Here is a 22,721-nt window from a genome sequence, read left to right as displayed (position 1 = left end):
TTAACCTGTTGGCACCTTTTTATTTACATCTTGACCTTAATAAAAAATATTGGGTAAAACGTGGTAAAAAAAATCTCATAATTTGTGATGGTTTATATTTTTATCCCAACTTGATTGTTTTCCACCCCCCGGCCTTGTCAATACTTTCTAATATACAATGTACAAAGATAAAGCTTAATATTTAGTCTAGTAATTTTTCTTTATTTCACCCTTACAAAATGTCAGTTTATCAGTACGCCACCAAATGCTGTCCAGTGACTTTGTAGTTGTGCTTTCCATCCATGGACATCTTTTATGTAGACTACATCTCCCTTGTTCAGGGGTAGGGCAATACTGCTACCCGCTGTTAACCACTGACCACTGCCACCATTGTTATTTGCTGCCTGACGAGCTTTCATTGCTCCATTTACAAACAAACCGGCATGCGACATTGTTTTAGGATCACTCAGAGTGTACCAATTGAACTGGTAGATCCCGTCTGTCGGTGCGGTGAATGTCCCTGTGCTAGGGTTGTAGGCCTTTCCCACATTGGTAACTACTTTTTCTCCTTTAAATCCATTCATTACTTTCCAAATGAAAGCTGAATACTATGATACTAGTAAATAACAACACATTGTGTGGAATTAGCAACGACACGCTGCAGCTATTTAATATTTGGCATATTAAATGTACACACACATAATTATGGCATAAAGTTGGATCACATGATTTATTTATTTTAATAAAACAATTCTGAAAATTTAAACTTTCCGCTGTAGGTGTCGTCCTAAACTGGTATTTAACACCTGAGTAATTCTTTATATAGCCTTGCTAATAAACCGGTTCTTAAGAACCAGGTGACACAAACAGGTATTCGAATGAAAACCTTATATATCCGGATAATTAATTCATTATTATACCAAGTAGAAATTGATTTCTGTCTAATTCGTCCCTCAAACGAAAGAAATCATATTTCTCCTTTAAATCCATTCATTACTTTCCAAATGAAAGCTGAATACTATGATACTAGTAAATAACAACACATTGTGTGGAATTAGCAACGACACGCTGCAGCTATGTAAATATAAAGAACGGGGAACTAATGCTACTATTAATATACGATATAATAACGTAATCCAACTTCATATATATTCAGAAAAATCAATACAAAAAGATACAATATAATCAATAAACAACATGATTACAACTATTATAAACCAAGTTCTTTGGAAACACTTAAACGTTCACTAAGCGGATCCTTGACATATCCATCCTTAGCAGATTCCGAACGCCAACGTCCATGTCTCTTGAATATCCTGTCCGGAATTCCCCTCACTGCCGACGCAGTCGCTCCACCTGACCGCAAACTGTGAAGTCCATAAACTTTGATGTTATCTACAATTCCTGTAAATGCTCCGATGAATAATTCACGAAGCCTGGTGTAAGACAGAGGCTTTTCACGATTACGCAACCGGTAACCACTTCCCGATTTCGAAATAGCACAAAATACATATTCATCTGAATCGTCTTGAATCCCAGCTAAACGAAGATACAATTCAAAATTAGAAACAGGACACATATATGAAAATGTTCTTGCTATAACAACTCTTGTACCGTCTCTGTAGATATCAGTCTTACTAGACTCGATGAATATTTCAATATGATCAGGTAAAAATTGAATATCAGATCTCTTGATATTTATGAGTTCGCTGCTACGTAAAAATCCAGCGAATGCCAACAAGACCATACAAATGATTCTTTGATTATAAAGATTATTACATTCAAACAGTTTCAAATACATACAACGTAAATTTTCAACAGTTATTGGTTCTTTCTTTTGAACAGGTTTTGCCACTATACGTTTCCCACCTTCCATAATGTTTTTAACAAACTGATTGTCAGTCGGAGAATTGAATCCCACAAGATCATGAGCCCATTTGATTCCATAGAATGCGTCAACAATAGGGGATGGAGAGTTTGCCCGTTGAACCAAGCATGCTAAATAAATAGATACATGTAAAGGTTTTGAAGGAAATAATTCACTTTCCTCGATTCCTTGTTCTTTTGCCCACTTCTTAAATCTCAGGAAACTGTTACAATATTTGTTTATAGTTGAATCCGCTCGTGACGCTTGCATAATCCCAGGAAGTGCATACACTTTTTCACGCAACTTTGAAGGCAACTGAATCAAATCTCTTTCAAATACCTGAAAAAACAAATTTGTAAAGGAACACCAATAAATATTTTTTCGCTTTGAAATTATCTACCGAATATGTATAAAAATACATATATTTATATCTACATATCAGCTTAATTAAGATATTCAGCACATTTTCTTCAGAAATGAAGATATCAGTTTGATAAAAAACCAAACTTGCCAAATGACAAACCACAAATGTGGTGAAAGAAACTTCAGTAAATCCATAGTGATAAAATATTTATCTCTATTACAACATAGCGCAAATTGCCTGATATTTCTCATACAAGTTTATGGGAAATAATTCCCAATTAATCAATAAAATTTGTTTATTTTGAAGAATTTAAAACTGCCGAAAAACAATTTTGAAATCAAACTCTGAAATCAAAAACAAATGCAAGCATTCTAAACTTTAAATCTTCTTTACCAAAAATACCAGATCCGAGTTTACCACGTGTGTAAAACTCCTTTGCTACTGGAAGATCCTTCCAATCTACAATATGTGACCTGTAAACTTCAGAAATTAAAATTGGCCAAAAGGCTGATGATTCCCATAGCGGAACTACTAATGTTCCATATCCTTTGCATGCGTTCAAATTCTCCAAAACTCTTGGAATAAGATAAAATGGCGGTACGATCCATGCATTCAAACCTGTCCAATTAATAGTAAATGCATCAACTGCATACGTAAAAGGATTCCAATACCTGGAACAAAATTTATCTACCTTTGCATTGTAATCACAAGCAAATAAATCAATATCATACGGACCCCATTCCCGTGATAGGTCATCAAAAACAGTTTTCACGATACCCCAATCATCAAAGTCGACAATTCTGCTCAAATAATCTGCTTGCTCATTGAGTTCTCTTGGTATCCATTTAATTTCAATACCAATCTTATATTCTAAACAAATTTGAAATATGTTCATTGCAAGATCTTGTAAGTTATTTTTCATACTCCCTTTTTGAACAATGGAAACAACATTTGCGTTGTCTGTAAACCATTTTGTATTCTCACCTTTGAGAAATTGTACAAATGACCGAAGAACTCTATCCACCGCGGCCAATTCTCTCCATGTGGAACTCATAATTCTCTCAGATTCTTCCCATAAACCATGAGAAACATTTTTACCTGTCCGTACGCAATAACCGCCATAACCAGTATCACTTGCATCTGTGTACACTACCAGATTAGAACTTGGTTTAACTTTCATATCCCTTCTATTCAACATATCTAAAGACGATTTCCAGAAACTTATCTGTTTTTTACTTTCCTCAGAAATTAAAATCATGCTATTCCATGTTGGAGCAGACACAATGTCAATACTAAGACATTTGGTCATTAACTGGGCTACACTTCCGATAACAACAGACATAGATATGATTTGTGCAACTAAACTTGCTAGTCGTCTTACCTTTATTCTGCAATTCTGGTTCATAAAATGCTCAATTTTGAAAATTGTTTTTTGAATATTAAATACACGCTTTTCAGGAATGTAAATTTCCCCCATATTACAATCCAAAACAACACCAAGATACTCGATAACTTGACAAGGGATCCACATGGACTTTTCCACTTTAGGCACAAAACCTGAACAAACTAAATCATACTGTACCTCTTTGGATATTTTGCATGCTTCGTCATACTTACTATGGCAGCCAAACCCATCATCTAAATACATAAGTACAGTTTTACCTTCTCTACGCCATTTCTTAACTAAGGGTCGTGTGAGTTTAGTAAAAATATATGGCGCAGATGTGAGACCAAATGGCAAAACATTAAAACAGAAATATCGATCTTGAACACCAAATTTCCATGAAAATCCTAAATATTTTCTATGGTCAGGAAAAATATCTATATGGTGATATGCACTTGTGATGTCAAATTTAAAACACCAACTATTTTTATTTGTATACATAAGAGCGGTTCTTATATCGTCATATTTCACAGACTGTTTCCATACATGCTTATTAACTTCCCTTAAATCTAATATAAGCCTTCTTTTCCCACTGGAGTTCACTGAAACAGAAAGAGGATTAGTAACCAAAAACTCTGTATTTTGTTCGGATATCAAACCGTTTTCTAATAGCTCCATTATTGCTCCCTGCACGAAAACATCTTCCTGTAAAGCAGATTTATTATTATGCGAAAAACTCTGCTGTGGTAAAGAATAAAAAGGTATTTTATAACCATCCTGAATAGTATCTATGATATAATGACAAGCATCAATGCATTTCCAAAATTCAATATTTGATTTTAATCGCCCTCTAACAGAGACTTTGCCACCTTCTTTATACTCATAGCATTCGTTAAACTCATCAACACAACTTTTTCCATCATAATACTTATCTTTTATCAAAGATGATTCTTTAGACTGTTTAGCCTCTCTATTTAGCGGACTTAAGCTCTGGGCATTCTTTTCTTTGGTGATTGGGTTTTCCGCAGTGGAAACAGCCAATGGGAAATCTGGATGCAGCTGGCATGATGGGGAAGCCAAAGGGCGTTGGGCCACGAAAAGGCTGTCTAGCTGGAAAAGGAAAATAAGGAGCACTGCTCCTAACATTAGAATAGCTACTCTTAGATTTCAGTTTTTCTTTTTGCTTCTCCTTTTCTTTCTTTTCTTTCATGGCTTTATTTTCCGCTTTAAACATTCGTTTTTCGTCATCCGAATCATCAGCCAATGGATTGGTTACATAATTTTTCACTGTACTCCACCCACAAGGTGATGCATCAGCCATTTTGATAAGTTTGTTACGTTTATTACAAAGTTCAACTGATTCATGAATAAGTTCCATGCAATAATCATATTTATTGTTATTCAAGGCCCACGAAGCCTGCGTCAACGTATCAATAATCTTCTCGTTATGTTCAAATTGATCTTTGTTACCTGGATGTTTCCAGACTATCGCTTGTTCTGACTTTAACTTCTTCACTTCAGACGATACGGAGGAAGTTGCTCCCTGTAATTCTCTTTTAAAATTATCAAGTTGCATTGCCATAGTATTCTCCATGTCCATTTTCTGTTCATTCATTTTGTTGAGAATGGCTTGTAGCATGTCTGCCTGAGCCCCGCCCGACATCTCCTCGTTCTGCATGCCGAATTTAAACTTTCCGCTGTACGTGTCGTCCTAAACTGGTATTTAACACCTGAGTAATTCTTTATATAGCCTTGCTAATAAACCGGTTCTTAAGAACCAGGTGACACAAACAGGTATTCGAATGAAAACCTTATATATCCGGATAATTAATTCATTATTATACCAAGTAGAAATTGATTTCTGTCTAATTCGTCCCTCAAACGAAAGAAATCATATGTCATAGACCCAGATAGAGCCATGCTGGTAGGTTTTATATGAACCCAGTTCTGCGTGAAATACAACTGGACTTTTCGAAGCTACAATGAAATGAGCATATAAAAGTTATGTAGACTACTCTCTTTTTTCTTCTCTCTCTCTCCCTCTCTCTCTCTCTCTCTCTGTCTGTCTCTCTCTCTCTCTCTCTCTCTCTCTCTCTCTCTCTCTCTCACATTGAATTGAATTACTTGTAATTATTCTCAACGGCCTTATTAATTCGTCATGGCTTGTGAGTGATAACTAATTTTTACTATACTTTAGCAATTCATAAAAACCGGAAAAATGTTAAAATATAAATGGGCAAATTCTTTTCAAATAAAAAATAAATGCTTTGATTCAAAACAAACGTACATCTATATGGCCTACTTAAATCAGTCGTTTATAAACGGTATTTCTTAGAAATGGTCGTCAATATAACCATAAGTCTCAAATGCAGAATGTTTCAAACAAAACATTAAGCTATCGAATCCATCGTTTGGTTTAGATTAAAGGAATAATTTACTCATCATTTAGGAATGCATAAGAAAGATTTTCATTAACGATTACTTGACAAACCATTTCTCAAGTGGCACCTCAATGATAAAACTTTGTACCACAGTAACCACGTGTTTACTATGACGTATCCTCACGTCATAGTAAACACGTCAGTGGAATCAGTGTACAGAAAGAAACCAAATGATGAAACGGAAGGAATAGAAACGCGGAATTACGAAATACATGTAACCGTACTTTTGGAAACATCCAACAGGTTGATGATTTTCTCCAGCAGCCTGAGTTGGTTCTGGATTAATGATGTCGTCAGTGTGTTGTTACAGTGACCACGGACTACAGATAAGCCCAGAACCCACAAAAAGAAACAAATTGTAACCAGTTGCTGCAAAAGACAAGAACGATGAAGCTCAATGCAAGGAACATGTCGTAGAGTTCAGAAAGTAATACCAAATTCCATGTGAATGTGTACGGTATAGTAATGTGTATCATTATTTTCAACCATATGAGCTGCAATTTTCATGTTAAAATATTTTTTTTTTTACGAAAAGTTATTTTCTACTAAAATGATAAAAATACCATGGTTCTTAAATTTCTTTTAGCCATATTTGTGGGGAAAAGCCATTAAGAAGCTTTAATTAGAGCAAAGTTGAATTATTGTCGCCCTATACAAAAATTGAACTGCTTTTTATTCCTTAGAGGAGAAATCTTTCTTCTGACAGATGTTAATGATTTTTTTCAAGTCTTATTTATCATTTAAGTTTAAGTTAGTGCTTTAAATTCAGATTTATCATTACTTGTCGGTTTTTGCAGCAAACTAAAATTAAAAAAAATACAGCTCATATTGCTTTAGAAATGATCCTGATTTTATATAAATGATATGAAAAAGCAATTGATTTAACATTAACGTACTATTAACCCTAAATGTCCATCTCTTATTTAGAATATTCCTCATTAAAAGATTCAGGCTGCTGTCATTAATAAAATTTTCTTTCAGTATAGCAGATTCCTTACATCTTATAATATCCTAATCCAATAATGTACCATTTGCCATGACCTAAAGAAATCATGCATTGTAACTTTGTCCTACAGACGCATATCTGCAGAAAAGTGGATGGTAATTTTTATACATAGGAAAAATTGATTTGATTTATTCCGACAAAATTCTCAAAACTGACTAGCTTACCATTTTCGAATTCCGTGTTTAACAGAGTCAATATCTGCAACTTCAAAATTCTCTTACTTTGGAATCCTCTTGAGTTGCGTTTTCCACCTTTACAATGTTACTGTCTACCTTACACAGACTGACAAGTGTCCTTAAATTATGGCTGTCTGTTTCACTTAAATATATCTATTCAAATATTGATTGCTGTAATTGATAGCAGGAAGGATGTCACGCAATATAAACATTATGTTCACATGTAACATGAACTTTTAATGCAATGCAAATAACTAAATTGACGAGATTCAAAACCTTCTCAGACTTTGTCCCTCCCCATCAGCAGAAAACATCGCGGAACTATTCCCATGCCAACTTAATACTCAGTGTAAGAGTCATACAAAGTGATAATTATTTGATAATTTGGTAATAATTTTAAGATATGATCATTTGGTAATAAAATATTTACCTCCTCGGCAATTTTTGTTACAATTAGGCGTACTAACAATTTTACCATTAATGATTTTATGGTATGATAATGAAAGGGTTAATTCAAAAGAACAGAGAAATTTACAAGACAGGTTTCTGGTGGATGATGATGTAAAAGATCTTTCTTTACGATCTGTGAAGTAGGAAGACATCTTTTTCATGAAACGCATCAAGGTAATCATTTGTATTCTAAACTACATCAAGAGTGAAGAATCTCAGCTAGACTGTCTCCATGCTTTGGAGGTAAATCATATATAACTGATGTATATATGTATTTCTCTTCTTCAGTATCAAACAAGTACCTGTTTTGATTCGCCAAGGCTTTAGAATAAAAAAAAACCACGTCATATATCATCACAAATTATAAGATCCTATATTTGTCTATACTCTATCTATATCGTACTGTTTTTATTAGTAGTATATGATATGTTTTCTACCTGTTTGTACATATAAATTGTACTGGGTACTGTACTTAATACCATAGCCAGTTATGGGGTTTGCTGTTAGGATACTTACAGACACCTTTTGTGGCATTAGGTTTACCTCAAATAGATTGTCTTCTGGACCCTCGCCTACATGCTCAGTTAGCTTCTAAAAGCTTGCATGTAGAAGTAGCTATAGACAGCTGTAAGGTTCCACAAGTTTGCCTTTCTGGAGATGGACTTTTTAGAAGAACTGTACGTTGAATGTCGGACGAGTCGAATATGTTAAACGATATAAATTATCATCATAAAATAACAAGGAACAGCCAATTTTCCCATATATGGAAATTTAGTCCTTCTTAGATGGAAGTCTGACGCAAAACACTATATATTATCCATTATAGTATATGATTATACCTTATCACATATTAAAACAAGAACTTATATTGACGCAAGCGTCAAATGGGCCGCCAAAAATATAATTGTTGTATGAATCATTGGTTGTTTACATAAAAACACCACAAAGAAGAAAATAAAAGTTGGTTGTACTAATTTTTATGATTAATTCTAATATACATTCACCAACTTGTTTTGAAGTTTATCATAAAGAATAGAGTTCGTTACTGTAAGCATTTCTAATGGTAATTGTATGATCATTGCCATAGTATGAAGTAATGGAGAACACGTTGACTTGTACATTACTCGAATACAAAGATCAACTCATCATTTTTCTCTTGGAGATTATGTATTTCAAACCATTTTGGTTTTTTTGTTGTTGCATTGTATTGAATTAAAACTTAATGTATTAGTTTATGTGATTTCAAGGGACCACATGATAAAAAAAAATGGATTAGTTCAAATTTTCCAGTCAATTCAAAATTTCATTTATATGTCATATTTTTGCGTAAATAATTGATATGTATGTCATTTCATGATATTTTCTACCACAATTTACATGGAGATGTAATAAATACACATATAAAGTCATTTTATTTGACACGGCACATAGAAATTCAAATATATCATTTACATAAAATTTAATGATATTCAGATTTTTAGTATGTCCCGCATACCTATCCCGATGCATTGTTTTGAAAAGAATGAAGAACACCAACATTTTCCGAATAGATTATAGTCTCGATAAAAACGCGCCAAGCAGGACAGTCTACTAAGTATGACCTATTTTTCATTTACGAGTAAAACAAAAATATGTGATATTTTTTAAAAGGCATAAAACATATTTCTACATGCAAATCTATTTTAATTCATAAAAAGAAGCATAATATTGATTCTATTAAAAAAAAACTATCCCGCAGAAAGCAGTAACAATATTTAAATGTAAATCAAATAACGAACCGCCTTCCGGCGGCCCGTAATAAAAACTGTTAAATAATGTCTTTGAAGGCAAAGGAATGTGTGTATGTTCATTTGCGGACTAAGATCATGATATGAATATTTGTTTGCATTTGTATGAATAGAAAAACGAGAAGAAAAAAAATATTCTGTGTTTATAAATACATATTAACATAGAACCTTGACGTTGTAAAGGTGTCCCATACCAATAAGGAATTAAATTTTATTAATCTTTACTAATGAAAGCCTCTTACTTATCAAATACCACTCATTGTGCCGTAACTCATAAATTGTCAGTTCATTGGGTAATTATTACAGCATTGAATGATTTGTTTTTGACGTCATCGTGTCAATAACTGCCGTCAGGTGAGCAGACAAATAGAATAACGCTCGTTAGCTTATATTTACACTTTCTTACTGATGAAATCAATTATTGCGTGGACCCTGAGGTCCACACAGAAAATATATAAGCGAGGTTAAACCGGATGCTATGGGGAAAATTCAGCCTGCGCATGAGCTAGCCTGGTTCCTGTGCGTAATGGGTAGCTCAGAGAACCAGGCAAGCACACGTTTATCTGAATCGGGATCGGGATTACATGCCATATGCACACATAAGTTCAAAGGCGCTGTAATTGTAAAGATGTCGGTAAACAGTACAGAAACAAAGTATTCCTTTCAAAGAAATGATCGGCATGTGATATAAAATGTCAGTATTATGAAATAAGTTAATGTTATACCGAAACTAAAACATGCATCAAATAGCATATTTGCAATGTTTTGTTGTTTTCCGAATACACGTGTATCTTAACTTTACTTTTATAGTAGGCGAGGCTAGAGTACTTCCCGATTAAAATTTTTTAAGCATTGAAGTATGATTAAATAATTATGTCACTGTATAAAAGTCTAAATCTCAAGAAAAATGCATCAAAATATGAAATTAATTTACACAAAGCTGTCCCCGCATAGTTAACAAAGTAGTGCAAATCGTAATGTGTGCGCAAATACTGTAAACCTACTATTATTCACGACGACTTTATTTCGCGATTTACTTCTGATAAATTGGTTCGCTACGACTAATGTTCGCGGCCAAGCCTTCTCCATACCAGTCTTACTATAACAACCATACGACAGCGAATGGATCGCTGCGAGAAATATTCGCGACAACGAGGCCCTCTCGAACCTCGTGGAAATTTTTCGCAAACTAATAAAAGTTGGTTAACAGTAGTAGAATTCGCTGAGATAAAATGTCAGGGCTATACATATACGTAATACAACGTACAAATTTGGTGGTTACAAGCAGGGGGGCTAGAATGGGTGGAATCTCTGATAATCTTAAGGCTTTCACGTTTTCGTTGGAAACACATGCCAATTGTCCACGTATTGTAGTCCTTTTTTAAAGGACAGCAACTTGTTTTCTTAGATAAATCGATACAAATTGAAGGTCACGGAGGGAGTAAATTAATAACAAGAACAGCTGTTTTATAAAACCGGTTCAAATAGGTTATTACATAGACTGTAGAGTTAAGATCGATGAGCATGAAAATATAATCTATGAAAATTAACTCCAGAAATTCTGCTTTAAACAATAAAATCAATTTTATTGTTGAATAACTGTAAAACATTGTGTTTTGATAACACGTTTGAAATTAACCGATAACATAGAAATCACAGTTTGGGAACTACTTATGAAAATTACATGTAAATGTGTACACAGTGATTATGTTGTTGCATTTAGAGGCGTTTAAGGATCACAGAATTTAATGGAAAAACACAGAATATTGTAAATATTTTCAAATGAACACGGCAAACTTTTCAAACAGTCGGGCTTAAAACAGTGGTCCATATCTATAAAAATAATCAAGCATAAGCAACTAAAAACTGGTGTAGTTTGCTCAATGATAAAAAAAAACCCTTATATAATAGGATGCTCAAATCCAACATCAATAAGTTTTAGGATTTATCGTTTGTACTGCACTCGTGATCTTTTGATTCATGGAGCAAGGTATATTGTAAACATAGATAACATACACACTAGCTATATTTTTTCTGCTTTATTTCGACCAACAAGCTCTGATGGTAAATTTTATCAATTTATCAGCACGCCACCAAACGCCATCCACTGACTTAGTAATTTGACCGTCCCTCCAATCACATCCATAATGCAAACTACATCCCCCTTTTTCAGTGGGAGGGCCATGCTGCTACCAGCTGTGAGCCATTGGTTAACACCTCCTTGGTTGTTTGCTGCCTGGTGCGCTTTTATTTGTCCATTTACGAACAACCCTGGATTTGACGTAACTTTAGGATCACTCAAAGTATACCAGTTGAACTGGTAGATACCATTTGTAGGTGCAGTGAATTTTCCCGTGCTTGGATTGTAAGCATTTCCTACATTGGTGATCACTTTATCATAGACCCAAACTGAAGTCCCTTGATAGGTTTTACTGACACCAATTTCTGCGTGAAAAACTACTTGGTCTTTGGAGGCTAAAATGAATCCATAAACATTTAAGTGATAATGTAATATAATTTCTCATCGCTTCTAATTGTTTGATTCAATAAATTGATTAATTGTTAAGTGTCTGTATAAAGCGATTAAGAAGTTAGCGAGCTTGAAACTGTGATATGATTATTATATAGGTAAAGATATGGTAAATTCTCTAAAAATGAAAAAAGAGAAATATAAACAAAACCATGTTTAATTTAAATTGTTGTTATCGATGAGTTTTGTCCAACATTTTAGTCGCACTATTTAGAAATTGGTCGACATCACTAGTATCTTAAGTCACAAATTTACCAGGTTAACCCATTGCGAGATTCCAAACTTATTAATAGTACCAGGATAATACTTAAACGTGTCATGAAATTTACTATATCCTTCCAAAATGTCCAATAACAGTGCAAAACGCTTAATACTCACGGCATGTACATTTAGAGACATTGTTCAACATGATGATGGCTTTCTCTAGAGAACTGAGTTGGTTCCTGATCAATGACGTTGTCAGTGAGTTATTACAGTCCCCATGGGCCACAGACAAGGCTGCGAGAAGCAACACCAAGGAGCAAGTGCCGGTGGACTGCTGGGAGGAGAAAAAAAACGCTGAAGTTTAAGAATTCTCAAGTACGTACATACAAACCATGTTTGATTTGTTATCGGGTGGGATCTACGCTTCATACAATTCTGTAATCAAAGGTATTAAACAACAACTTTATGCCTGGCTAAAAGCACAACTTGCTGTATTTCTTGTATTTACATCACTTGAGAAAATTTTCTATTTCTTATAAATATTCGATTCGATTCTTTTCACATAGTTCTTAATGGCTAAAATTAAGATATAACAATATTCAATTAGTTTGCCAGCATTTCATTCCTTTTATTGTTTAAAAATGCTTTACTTAGTAATTGTATAGTTCATTTAATGACACCAGTTAATCAAATGTTTATAATAACGTCTATGATAACTTGCATGCATTGTTAAAATGTCTTGTTTCATTATTTTGTGACTAAAGATTCCATAATATTATCATTTTATATGGATACTTGAACAAAAATTCAACAAAGATATATAAATAGACACAGCAATATGGTTTCGTACATAGTTCAGCAGTCACTTAAGGAAAACCATCTCTTTTTGTTTTATTCATATTGCTCAATACTTCCATATTTATTGTATCATCATAGAGAGTATTTTGTTGTATAAATAAATATATCTTTTGCAAAGAAGTTTTTTTTAAATGAAAAAAAAATTCGTTTAAACGGCTTACCATTTCAACTTTTGTGTATAATCTGATTTATATATACGAAAAATCTTTGGAATTCTTTAAACTGTGTCTGGTAATCCTCCTGAAAGCACTTTTCCGCTTGTTATGGTATGGGTTATTTTTGCCTTCTTTACATACAAAGAACTAATTAGATGTTACGTTTCTCTCAACAACGGTATCGGAACAATATTTATACTTTACATATATCAGTTAATGTTGTTAATCGTTAGAATAAAGTCACGCAATATGGTCTTTATGTATCATATGTATGTAACACATTTACCTAAACAGGGAGTTTTACATTATACACAATGCAACCGATTCTGAATAAATATTTATCTTGTGATAATTATTACTAATATCATCAATTTATTTCCCGATAGTTTTCGTATTACCTGGTTTACTTCAATACCGGTTATTTCATGCATGAGCGCTTTCGCGCTCAGTATGACTAGATTTACCGGGGAGTATTCAATTACTGCGACGTTCGTTACAAAGCACTACAAGTTGTCTTTAAGCTTTCCCAATTTTCTTTTCTTATTTCAATATCCTAACATGAAACTTGTGTTTGTATAGTGCTTATGGGCAAGATTTGAATTCAAATCATCAAGAGTTGGCATTTTATTTTAAAATACATGTATTCATGTTCAGAAAATGTAACTGAATGTGTCATTTATAAATAGATATCCAAAAAAAATTTATAAGGTAAAGAATTATTTCAAATTATCTAACAAGCTATATTTCTTACCCACGCATTTATTTCTGAGACATTCTTACAATATAGCCATCCGAGATTTGTACCGAGATTTGTATGGTATGGTAATGAAAGGATTAATTGAAATTCCTCTGAGAGACTCACAAGACTTGGAACCAGGTGCTTAGCTAGCCAATGTCAAAAAGGTGATTTAAAACCAAAAGATTCGGTAGATTTGGGATTTACTGCATTGATATAAAGTCATTATTTTCAGATTCAACAAGAATATATTAAGAAAAGTATGATTTACAAGGCACATCCTAATGTATATTCAAACCAATGAACAAAAAACAAACCCAATGTAATGTAAACCTGAAAGTTATATGATATCTGGCTCAATGCTAAAACGATTCAAACAGCAACAAAGTTCAGAACAACATAGCAAACTTTAAAGGATGGTCTCTTTGATTTTCAGAATTTTGTGAGATATAAACCATTAATTCTAAACTACATCAAGAGTGAAGAATCTCAGCTAGACTGTCTCCATGCTTTGGAGGTAAGTCATGTATAACTTATGAATTTCTCTTTGTGTACCTGCTTTGATTTGCCACGGCTCGAGAATAGAAAATATGCAACATCACATACCATCATCACAAATCATGAGGTCCTATATTTCTATATCTATATTGTACTGTTTTTTATTACCGGTAGTAGTATTTAATATGTTTTACACCTGTTTTGTACATATAAATTGTTCTTGGTACTGTATACTTAATACCATAGCCAGTTATGGGGTTTGATATTAGGATACTTACAGAAACCTTTTGTGGCATTAGGTACACATGTATTTGTGGTCTGTGATTTCTTATCCATCGTTCATTATTTGGTTACATTATCATTTTGAGTATCTTTACGTTATTAAATTTTCTACATCTGTGCAGGATTTCGCCCTGAATAATTTTGTTATTAACTACATCTGTGCATGATTTCGCCCTGAGTAACTTTATGTTATTTAACTTAACTTTCTACATCTGTGCAGGATTTCGCCCTGAGTAACTTTATGTTATTTAACTTTCTACATCTGTGCAGGATTTCGCCCTGAGTAACTTTACGTTATTTAATTTTCTGCATCTGTGCAGGATTTCGCCCAGAGTAACTTTACGTTATTTAACTTTCTACATCTGTGCAGGATTTCGCCCTGAGCAACAAGACAGTCAGTACACTCCTAGTCAAGCTCCTCCACATACTCTACGACGCAGACATTTTGTCCGAGGTTGTCCTCATTAAATGGCACAACATGGAGAAAGAGGAAGAATACAAAGCTATTGCAAAACAGGTAGGTTTACTTCAAATACAAGATTTATCAGCTTTTAAAGGCTGAAATGTTCTGCGACTTAAGCTTTTGGGAGTCTATGTTCAATCTGTTTAGACCATCCTTTTGAAAGTCTGTAGTGTTTTTGTATAGTCTATACTATTTAATTCTATGTTAAACGATTTAATCAGAAGTATGCCCTCTATATTATATATATATATATATTTTTTTTAATATTTTTTTAATTTACATATATAAAAGTGAATTAACATTAAAGGGGCATGGTCAAGATTTTGATCAAATTTCATTTTTATGTTTTTATTATTTGCAATGCTTTAGGAATGCATTTCTAATGATCAAAAGAAATTTGGGTGCCAGTAGTTGAGTTTTAAGCAAGATACAGGGCTTACAATGCTTTGTCACGTAAACAAGGCTCGTGGCCTGTTTTTGTTTACATAGGTTCAATATACCAGTAAAACATCTTTTTAAAGCTGGTTTGTCTGTCTTATTATTCATTTTAAACATAAATAAACAGTTCCTAACGATTAACACATTCATTTTAGGTCTAATACTGGAATTTTCACTTCAACATTGAAAATGTAAACAAACGCTTTGTTTACATAGCGAAGAACTGTAAAGCTCTGTAACTCGCTTATGACTCATCAAATTACACTCAAATTTTGGTTGCCTATTAAAATGCCTTACTGAAGCATTGTAAACATTAAAATTGAAAAATAATTTTTGACCAAAATCGTGACCATGCACCTTTAAGTTGGCTCCACTCTTTTTTGGAAACATGTATAAAATGGAAGCGGCAGGAAATTCACAGTGAAATTGAAGTTATAGGTACACTATGCTCACACAGAGATGTAGATTGTGCTATTATAGCATTGATCCTTTTTCAGTTTAGAGTTGATGCTTTATTTGTTTTTTTGTTGTTTTTTAGTTAACCTTTGTTTGTTTTGTAGGTGGCACCTCTTATTAAGTGGCTGGAAGAAGCAGAAGAAGAGACTTCAGACGAAGAGTTGGGTAGTGACTGAAGCTGATTGTTTCAGCCTTGACCCAATGATAAACAGTTTATTTATAAGGCTACATCTAGAATGTATTCTATATTGTGATGTCAAAGTGCTGTTGATCATTATTAAAATGATATCCTTAACAGTGTACATTTCATTTCTTATCACAAACTTACCAATTAAAAGTGTTATTAAATGGACCTTTTCAATATTGCTTTAAATATGATAATCCAAAACTGATGCATACTGAGTATTATACAAGTATTATTTTGAGAAAATAAATATTGATTGGGTTTAAGGACATAATTTTGTGGATAAATGTTATATTTTACTATTCTAAATTTTGAACAGTCATGGATAGGTCGTGTTGAACCTAATCAATTCAAAAGTCTTATTATTCTTACAAAATAACAATCATTAAAGACTATTGGGTTTAAATATGAGAAGAAAAAAAACACTGTTAGATAAAATGGTGCAGAAATCAAGTTCAATATTTAAGGACGATTTGTTTGCACCACACAAATACTTTCACTACTGAGGAGCAAAATATTTGTATGTTCAATTGCTAGGTAATAAAGATAACATACGTACTGGTATTTAATTCTTTATTTCATCCTTACAATTCCTGCACATAGAAAATGTCAATTTATCCGTACGCCACCGAACGCAGTGAAGTGACTTCGTAGTTTCGCTATCCCGCCATATACGCTCCCTATATAAACTTCGTCCCCCTTATTTAGTGGAAGGGCCATGCCGCTACCAGATGTGACCCACTTGTGTGAACGACCAGCACTATTAGTAGAGGCCTGGCATGCTTTTCGTTTTCCATTTACGAATAACCCTGCATTTGACGTAACTGTGAAATCACTGAGAGTGTACCAATTAAACTGGTAGACACCATTCGTAGGTGCGGTGAATTTCCCTGTGCTAGGATTGTACGCATTTCCTTCGTTGACGACCACTTTGTCATAGATCCAGATTGAACCTTTCTCAAAGGTTCTATGCGAACTCATTTCGGCATGGAATACAACGGGAGTTTTTGAAGCTAAAATGTAAAGGTACAAGTATGGACAATAATAATCTCTCTCTCTCTCTCTCCTTCTCTCTCACTCCTCTCTCTCTCTCTCTCTCTCTGACTGGTTATTTATTGTTACCATATGAATTTGCCAGTTACTGTTACTAGTTTGAAACATTTTAAACCTAAAAAGTGGTAAATATTAGGGTAGAATACATATAAATAAAATATAGTAAATTTAATTTAAATTCAAATTAGATATGCTTGCTTTTGTTGAAAAAAAAAAGAAGAACACATATAATTAGAAATTGTCAACATCGATATCATTATAAGGCAAAAATTAACGATGCCTTGATTATGGCTTTCAGGTGCATTTGTCGTTTTGTTTCACGATTACTTGACTAAGCAAGTTCTACGATGTACCCAACTAACGTAGCTTATTGCCACAGTTGTTACATGTTATGCAGATTTCATTGTTTACATGACCCAGACGTGAGTGCAAAGAAAGAAACCAGACCTGAACAGAAAGAGGAAAACACTCGAGACTTACGACAGCTGTCCAACGTTTTGGTGGTTTTCTCTAGAGAATCGAGTAGATTCCTGACCATTGTCACTGCATTGTCACAGTCACCAAGGACAGTCGTCAGGCCAAGGAGCAGCCACAAAAAGGAAAACGTGGTGACCAACTGCTTCAAAAGATAAGATCATCGAAGATTTATACCGGGAAGAGGGTAACGATATCATAGAGAGTATTTAACGAAGCCGATAATTATTTTGTAAATTAAGAGTTAAAAAATTTATTTGAATACATATTTCTTAAACTGTTAAATTAAATTCAATATAAATGAGCACAAACGCCTACAATTAGGTAACAACAAATTACAATGAATATTAACCGCTTTTGTTGAAAAATAGAGCACAGGAGTCGGCAATCTTATCAATAAATAATACCTAAAGAGTCAAAATAAGTAAAAACCCAGCCATGAGCTTCGCTCACGAGCGAAGCAAACTGTTCGCTTTGCTCACTTCGTGAGCGAAGCTCATGGCTGGGTTTTTACTTATTTTGACTCTAGGTATTATTTATTGATAAGATTGCCGACTCCTGTGAATAGAGACGTCTGATTTTTTTTGTTCTTTTTATATTTTTTTTGCAGTGCTTCTTTACTATAGCATTAAATGATTTATTTTTGACGTCGTCGTGTCAATAACTGCCGTCAGGTGAGCAGACAAATTGAATAACGCGCGTTAGCGCATTATGATAATTTGTCTGTTCACCTGACGGCAGTTATTGACACGACGACGTCAAAAATAAATCATTTAATGCTAATATTTACATTCCCTTACTCAAGAAATCAATTGTTTACTTAAATAAATCGATATTAAGTGCAGATCACGGAGGGAGTGAATAAGTAACAGCAAGAACAGCTGTTTTGTAAAACCGGTTTAAACTGGTTTTCACATAGACTGTTGAGATGAGATCGACGAGCATGAAAATATAATCCATGATAAATAACTCTTGAATTGTTGCTTTTTACAATAAAGTCAACTTTTTTGTCGTATAATTATAAAACATGGTGTTTTGACAACATTCATGAAATACATTTTTTTAACCGATAACATAGAAATCACTGTTTGAGAACTACTTATGTAAATTACTCGTAAATTCATACGCAGTGAATAGGTGTTGCATTTAGAGGCATTTAACCATCACGGAATTTAATGGAAAAACACAGTAGAATGTAAATATTTTCATATATGTATTAATAACCAATTAAAGTATTTTATTATTTCAATAAATATTTTTGCAACCATTAGACAAAAAATCTGGTAGAATCAGCTTACCATTTTCAAATTTCCTGTAAAATTCTATTGGTTTATACGTAAATCTTCGGAACTCCTTACTCTGATCTTGATATTCCTCCTCGGCTGCTTGTTACAGTGTTTTGTTTTGTTTTTGCTCTTTTTTACACACCCAGAACTGAATAGATGTATAGGTATTGTATATGTTGCTTATACTGTGTTTATAGGTTCGTTTCTCCTATCCACGATAGTTTTAATATTTTTAAGATAATACTGAACGATATTTTTTTTTACACATGTATCAAATACTGTTATTAGAATAATATCACGCAATATGGTCATTATGAATCACATTAATGTAACACCTTTTCTGGAACAGGAAGCTTTCAAGCTTTTAATGTGATAATGGGATGTGCATTTATGAAACTGATTTATACATGTTAATTTCCAACCATCTGCTAAAAGGTTACTTTGATTTCAAAATCACGCCCAGTATTAGCATTTTTCTTGCAATTAATTTATTAATTCATGGTTTCAGCCATATAAAGAAACTACTTCATTTATTTATAATTCAATTTTATTTGTGTTTCTCACTTTCTTCCCATCTCTCACCATCACGCTCTTTTCCGTTCATAGCTCGATGAATGTGAGGATAGCGACCTACTTTCTGCACAGACTCAATACTAACCCACTGGCTGTCCATCAATATTACGACGATTTTTAGTTTTTTTTATATACCATACAAAAAAGAAATGCATGTATGATTATTATACTTTCATGTTAAATACTGAAATCTGATTGGTTTAGACGCAGTTGATAATCCGTTCTATTACTCTCAGCGTTAGCAACACACTCTATATAAAATTATTTTAAAAAATCTCAAAAATGAAGACATTCAGTAAAATATAATAAATGGTGCCTGTTTGGGAGGATAACATGTGAAATTGACACCCCTCGAAAACCATTGTCAACCTCCGCTTCGCATCGGTTGACAATGGTTTCCTTGGGGTGTCAATTTCAACTGTTACCCTCCCAAACAGGCACTATTTATATATTGTTAAATTCTATAATTAGAGACAAATTTAATCAATATAATGAAGAAATATCAAGAACGATTACTCCAAATAACAAAGAAGGATAACTCTAAATATTTTTCTGGCAAAGTGTCAGGAAATGAAATATACATAAACATCTGCAAGAATAATTAATCGTTTTCTCGATGGAATCGGATGAGCACGGAGATTTCAAAGTAAGACTAGAAATGGAAGAAAATGGTGAAAATTTAGATTTGTTGCAAGTTTTTAATTGATGAGATGGTTGATCATTTTTCCACAATCAATGATGCTGGTGCGTCCGAAAATTCCGAAAAATAATTGCTGAAATGAAAAGAACTCTAGAAAACGCAAATTCTGAGAACACATCGATGAAAAGGTTTAAAACAGTTTCCGAGGACGAGATGAAAAAGTTTCGGGACAGCCGGCAAACGGAATCCACAAAATGCAACACAAAATGGGGTATTAAAATCATACAAGGTACATGTAATCATTTTTCTTTTAAAATATAAAAATATCTCCTAAAGTTAAAATTTGGTGAAATTTATAATTTAATTAAACATATCACAGCAGTTTCTGTTTGAACTTTATTATATTACCAAAAATACACAAAGGTGGCCAATGCGAATGTATTGGGGGGGGGGGGGGGGGTGTCAACTATAGAAGCATGAAAACAACCCTAAATTGCTAAACCCTAAATCGATTTTGTCACCATTGAAGCAGCCAATCTCAACTCCAAATTATCCAAATTTTATGCTGAAGCCCGACAAAAAATTACAACAGAAAATACTCAGTCTAAATATCACAAAAATACCATGAAAAACATCCGAGCAGCCATAAACAGACACCTTTCAGACCTGGAAAGAGACATGGACATCGTAAAAGATAAAGAATTTACAAGTTGCTTGTCCTTTAAAAAAGGACTACAATACGTGGACCATTTGCAGGTGTTTCCAACGAAAACGTGAAAGCCTTAAGATTATCAGAGATTCCACCGACTCTAGCCCTCTGCTTTTAACCACTAAATTTGTACCTTGTATTACGTATACATTTATGTATAGCCTGACTTTTTATCTCAGAATTTAAAAGGTTCATACTTCTAAAATAATTATGATCTATCTATGAATGAAGTTTGCATGTATAGTATCATGCATTCGGTGAATTCTACTATTTGCGCACACATTACGATTCGCACTACTTTGTTAACTATGCAGTGACAGCTTTGTGTAAATTTTGATGTATTTTTCTTGACATTTAAACTTTTATGCAGGGACATAATTATTCAATCATACTCAAATGCTTTGAAAAATTTAATCGATAAGTCGGAAAACAACAAAACATTGCAAATTATGCTATTTGATGCATGCACAGGGGCTCGTCACGAAGTTTTTTCAACCTTTTATATATACCACCTCTATACTATATAGTATAGAGGTGGTATATATAAAAGGTTGAAAAAACTTCGTGACGAGCCCCTGTGATGCCAATCGCACCTTCTCGGGCCTTTCCGGCAAGCTCGGAAAAACACCTCGAATGTATTACCTAGGCGTCCATGACAACCCCCCTTTTTATAAAACTTGATGTAAATACAACACATTTTACAATCTGTTGAGATGTGAGGTATACTTCATTAAAGTAAACAATATACACTAAAATATAACAAAGAAGCGACACACAAGACTGTCTAACCGATACTTATTTTAATGGGAAGCGACTCCATTTTGTATAAAATTCTAACATCCGGTGATGTTAATACATTCGAGGTGTTTTTCCGAGCTTGCCGGAAAGGCCCGAGAAGTTCCGATTGACTGTGATGCATGTTGTAGTTTCGGCATAACATTAACTTATTTCATAATACTGATAGTTCAAATTACATGCCAATCATTTCTTTAAAAGGAATACTTTGTTTCTGTACTGTTTACCGACAACATTACAATTACAGCGCCTTTGAACTTAATAATGTGTGCATATGGCACGGAATCCCGATCCCGATTCAGATAAACGTGTGCTAGCCTGGTTCCCTGAGCTACCCATTACGCACAGGAACCAGGCAAGCTCATGCGCAGAATGAATTTTCTCCATTGCATCCGGTTTAACCTCGCTTATATATTTTCTGCGTGGACCTCAGGGTCCACGCAACAAAAAGTGCAAATGATAATCTGGATGGAAAATTGAAACATAATATGAAATGTAGAATTTCTAAGCCTACAAAGCACAAGGAAGTCATTACTCCTGAAGATCTGATGAGAATCCGCGAGTACCTTTACTCCGTCGACAACCCAGTAATCTTGAGATACCGTGTCTGGTACGATATAGCAATACATTTCGTAACCCGCGGTCTAGAGTTTCATGAACATTTGAATTTATTACCGACGAAAATGAACATGAATATGTCGTCCTGTCCCATGAAACAAAACAAAAAACAATTCAAGGAGGGTAACAAACGAAGAAGCAAAAAACGATAAAAGAATGTATGCCACAAACACCAAACAATGCCCAGTTGCGTCACTGAAACTACTCCTTAGCAAAACTGACCCCAATGCAAAGGCTTTATTTAATCACTGTAAAACAGAAGCATCAACGAAAATATCTGGTATTCAGATAGACCAGTAAAAAAATATCAATTCT

At 33.8% G+C, this 22,721-nt stretch overlaps 2 protein-coding genes, 1 long non-coding RNA gene and 1 other non-coding gene across 4 annotated transcripts; 1 reads left to right on the top strand and 3 right to left on the bottom strand.

The window, feature by feature from the left end:
- Positions 1 to 221: 221 nt before the first annotated feature.
- On the bottom strand, positions 222 to 563 carry LOC117681168 (complement C1q-like protein 4). The gene has a single exon (XM_066074357.1). It carries the CDS (start codon positions 561 to 563, stop codon positions 222 to 224), a length of 342 nt encoding a protein of 113 aa, XP_065930429.1.
- Positions 564 to 1,114: 551 nt separating this feature from the next.
- Positions 1,115 to 5,489, bottom strand: LOC117689158 (integrase/recombinase xerD homolog). Its single transcript, XM_066074439.1, has 2 exons — positions 3,195 to 5,489; positions 1,115 to 2,185 (listed from the first exon to the last, which is right to left on the bottom strand). Exon 2 carries the CDS (start codon positions 2,114 to 2,116, stop codon positions 1,190 to 1,192), a length of 927 nt encoding a protein of 308 aa, XP_065930511.1. The 5' UTR covers positions 2,117 to 2,185; positions 3,195 to 5,489; the 3' UTR covers positions 1,115 to 1,189.
- A 7,059-nt stretch (positions 5,490 to 12,548) lies between these two features.
- Positions 12,549 to 16,372, top strand: LOC117681169 (uncharacterized). The gene is made up of 5 exons (XR_010710592.1): positions 12,549 to 12,563; positions 13,989 to 14,104; positions 14,374 to 14,454; positions 15,088 to 15,234; positions 16,179 to 16,372. It is a non-coding gene; the product is annotated as an uncharacterized lncRNA (long non-coding RNA).
- Positions 16,373 to 16,817: 445 nt separating this feature from the next.
- On the bottom strand, positions 16,818 to 19,315 carry LOC105320320 (uncharacterized). The gene is made up of 3 exons (XR_010710593.1): positions 19,084 to 19,315; positions 17,792 to 17,930; positions 16,818 to 17,271 (listed from the first exon to the last, which is right to left on the bottom strand). It is a non-coding gene; the product is annotated as an uncharacterized protein (transcript).
- Positions 19,316 to 22,721: the final 3,406 nt, after the last annotated feature.

This window comes from Magallana gigas, chromosome 2 (assembly GCF_963853765.1).
Source record: "Magallana gigas chromosome 2, xbMagGiga1.1, whole genome shotgun sequence".
NCBI classification, from domain to species: domain Eukaryota; kingdom Metazoa; phylum Mollusca; class Bivalvia; order Ostreida; family Ostreidae; genus Magallana; species Magallana gigas.
Note: the sequence above shows the minus strand (reverse complement) of the source record. Positions and strands in the feature narration are given on the sequence as shown.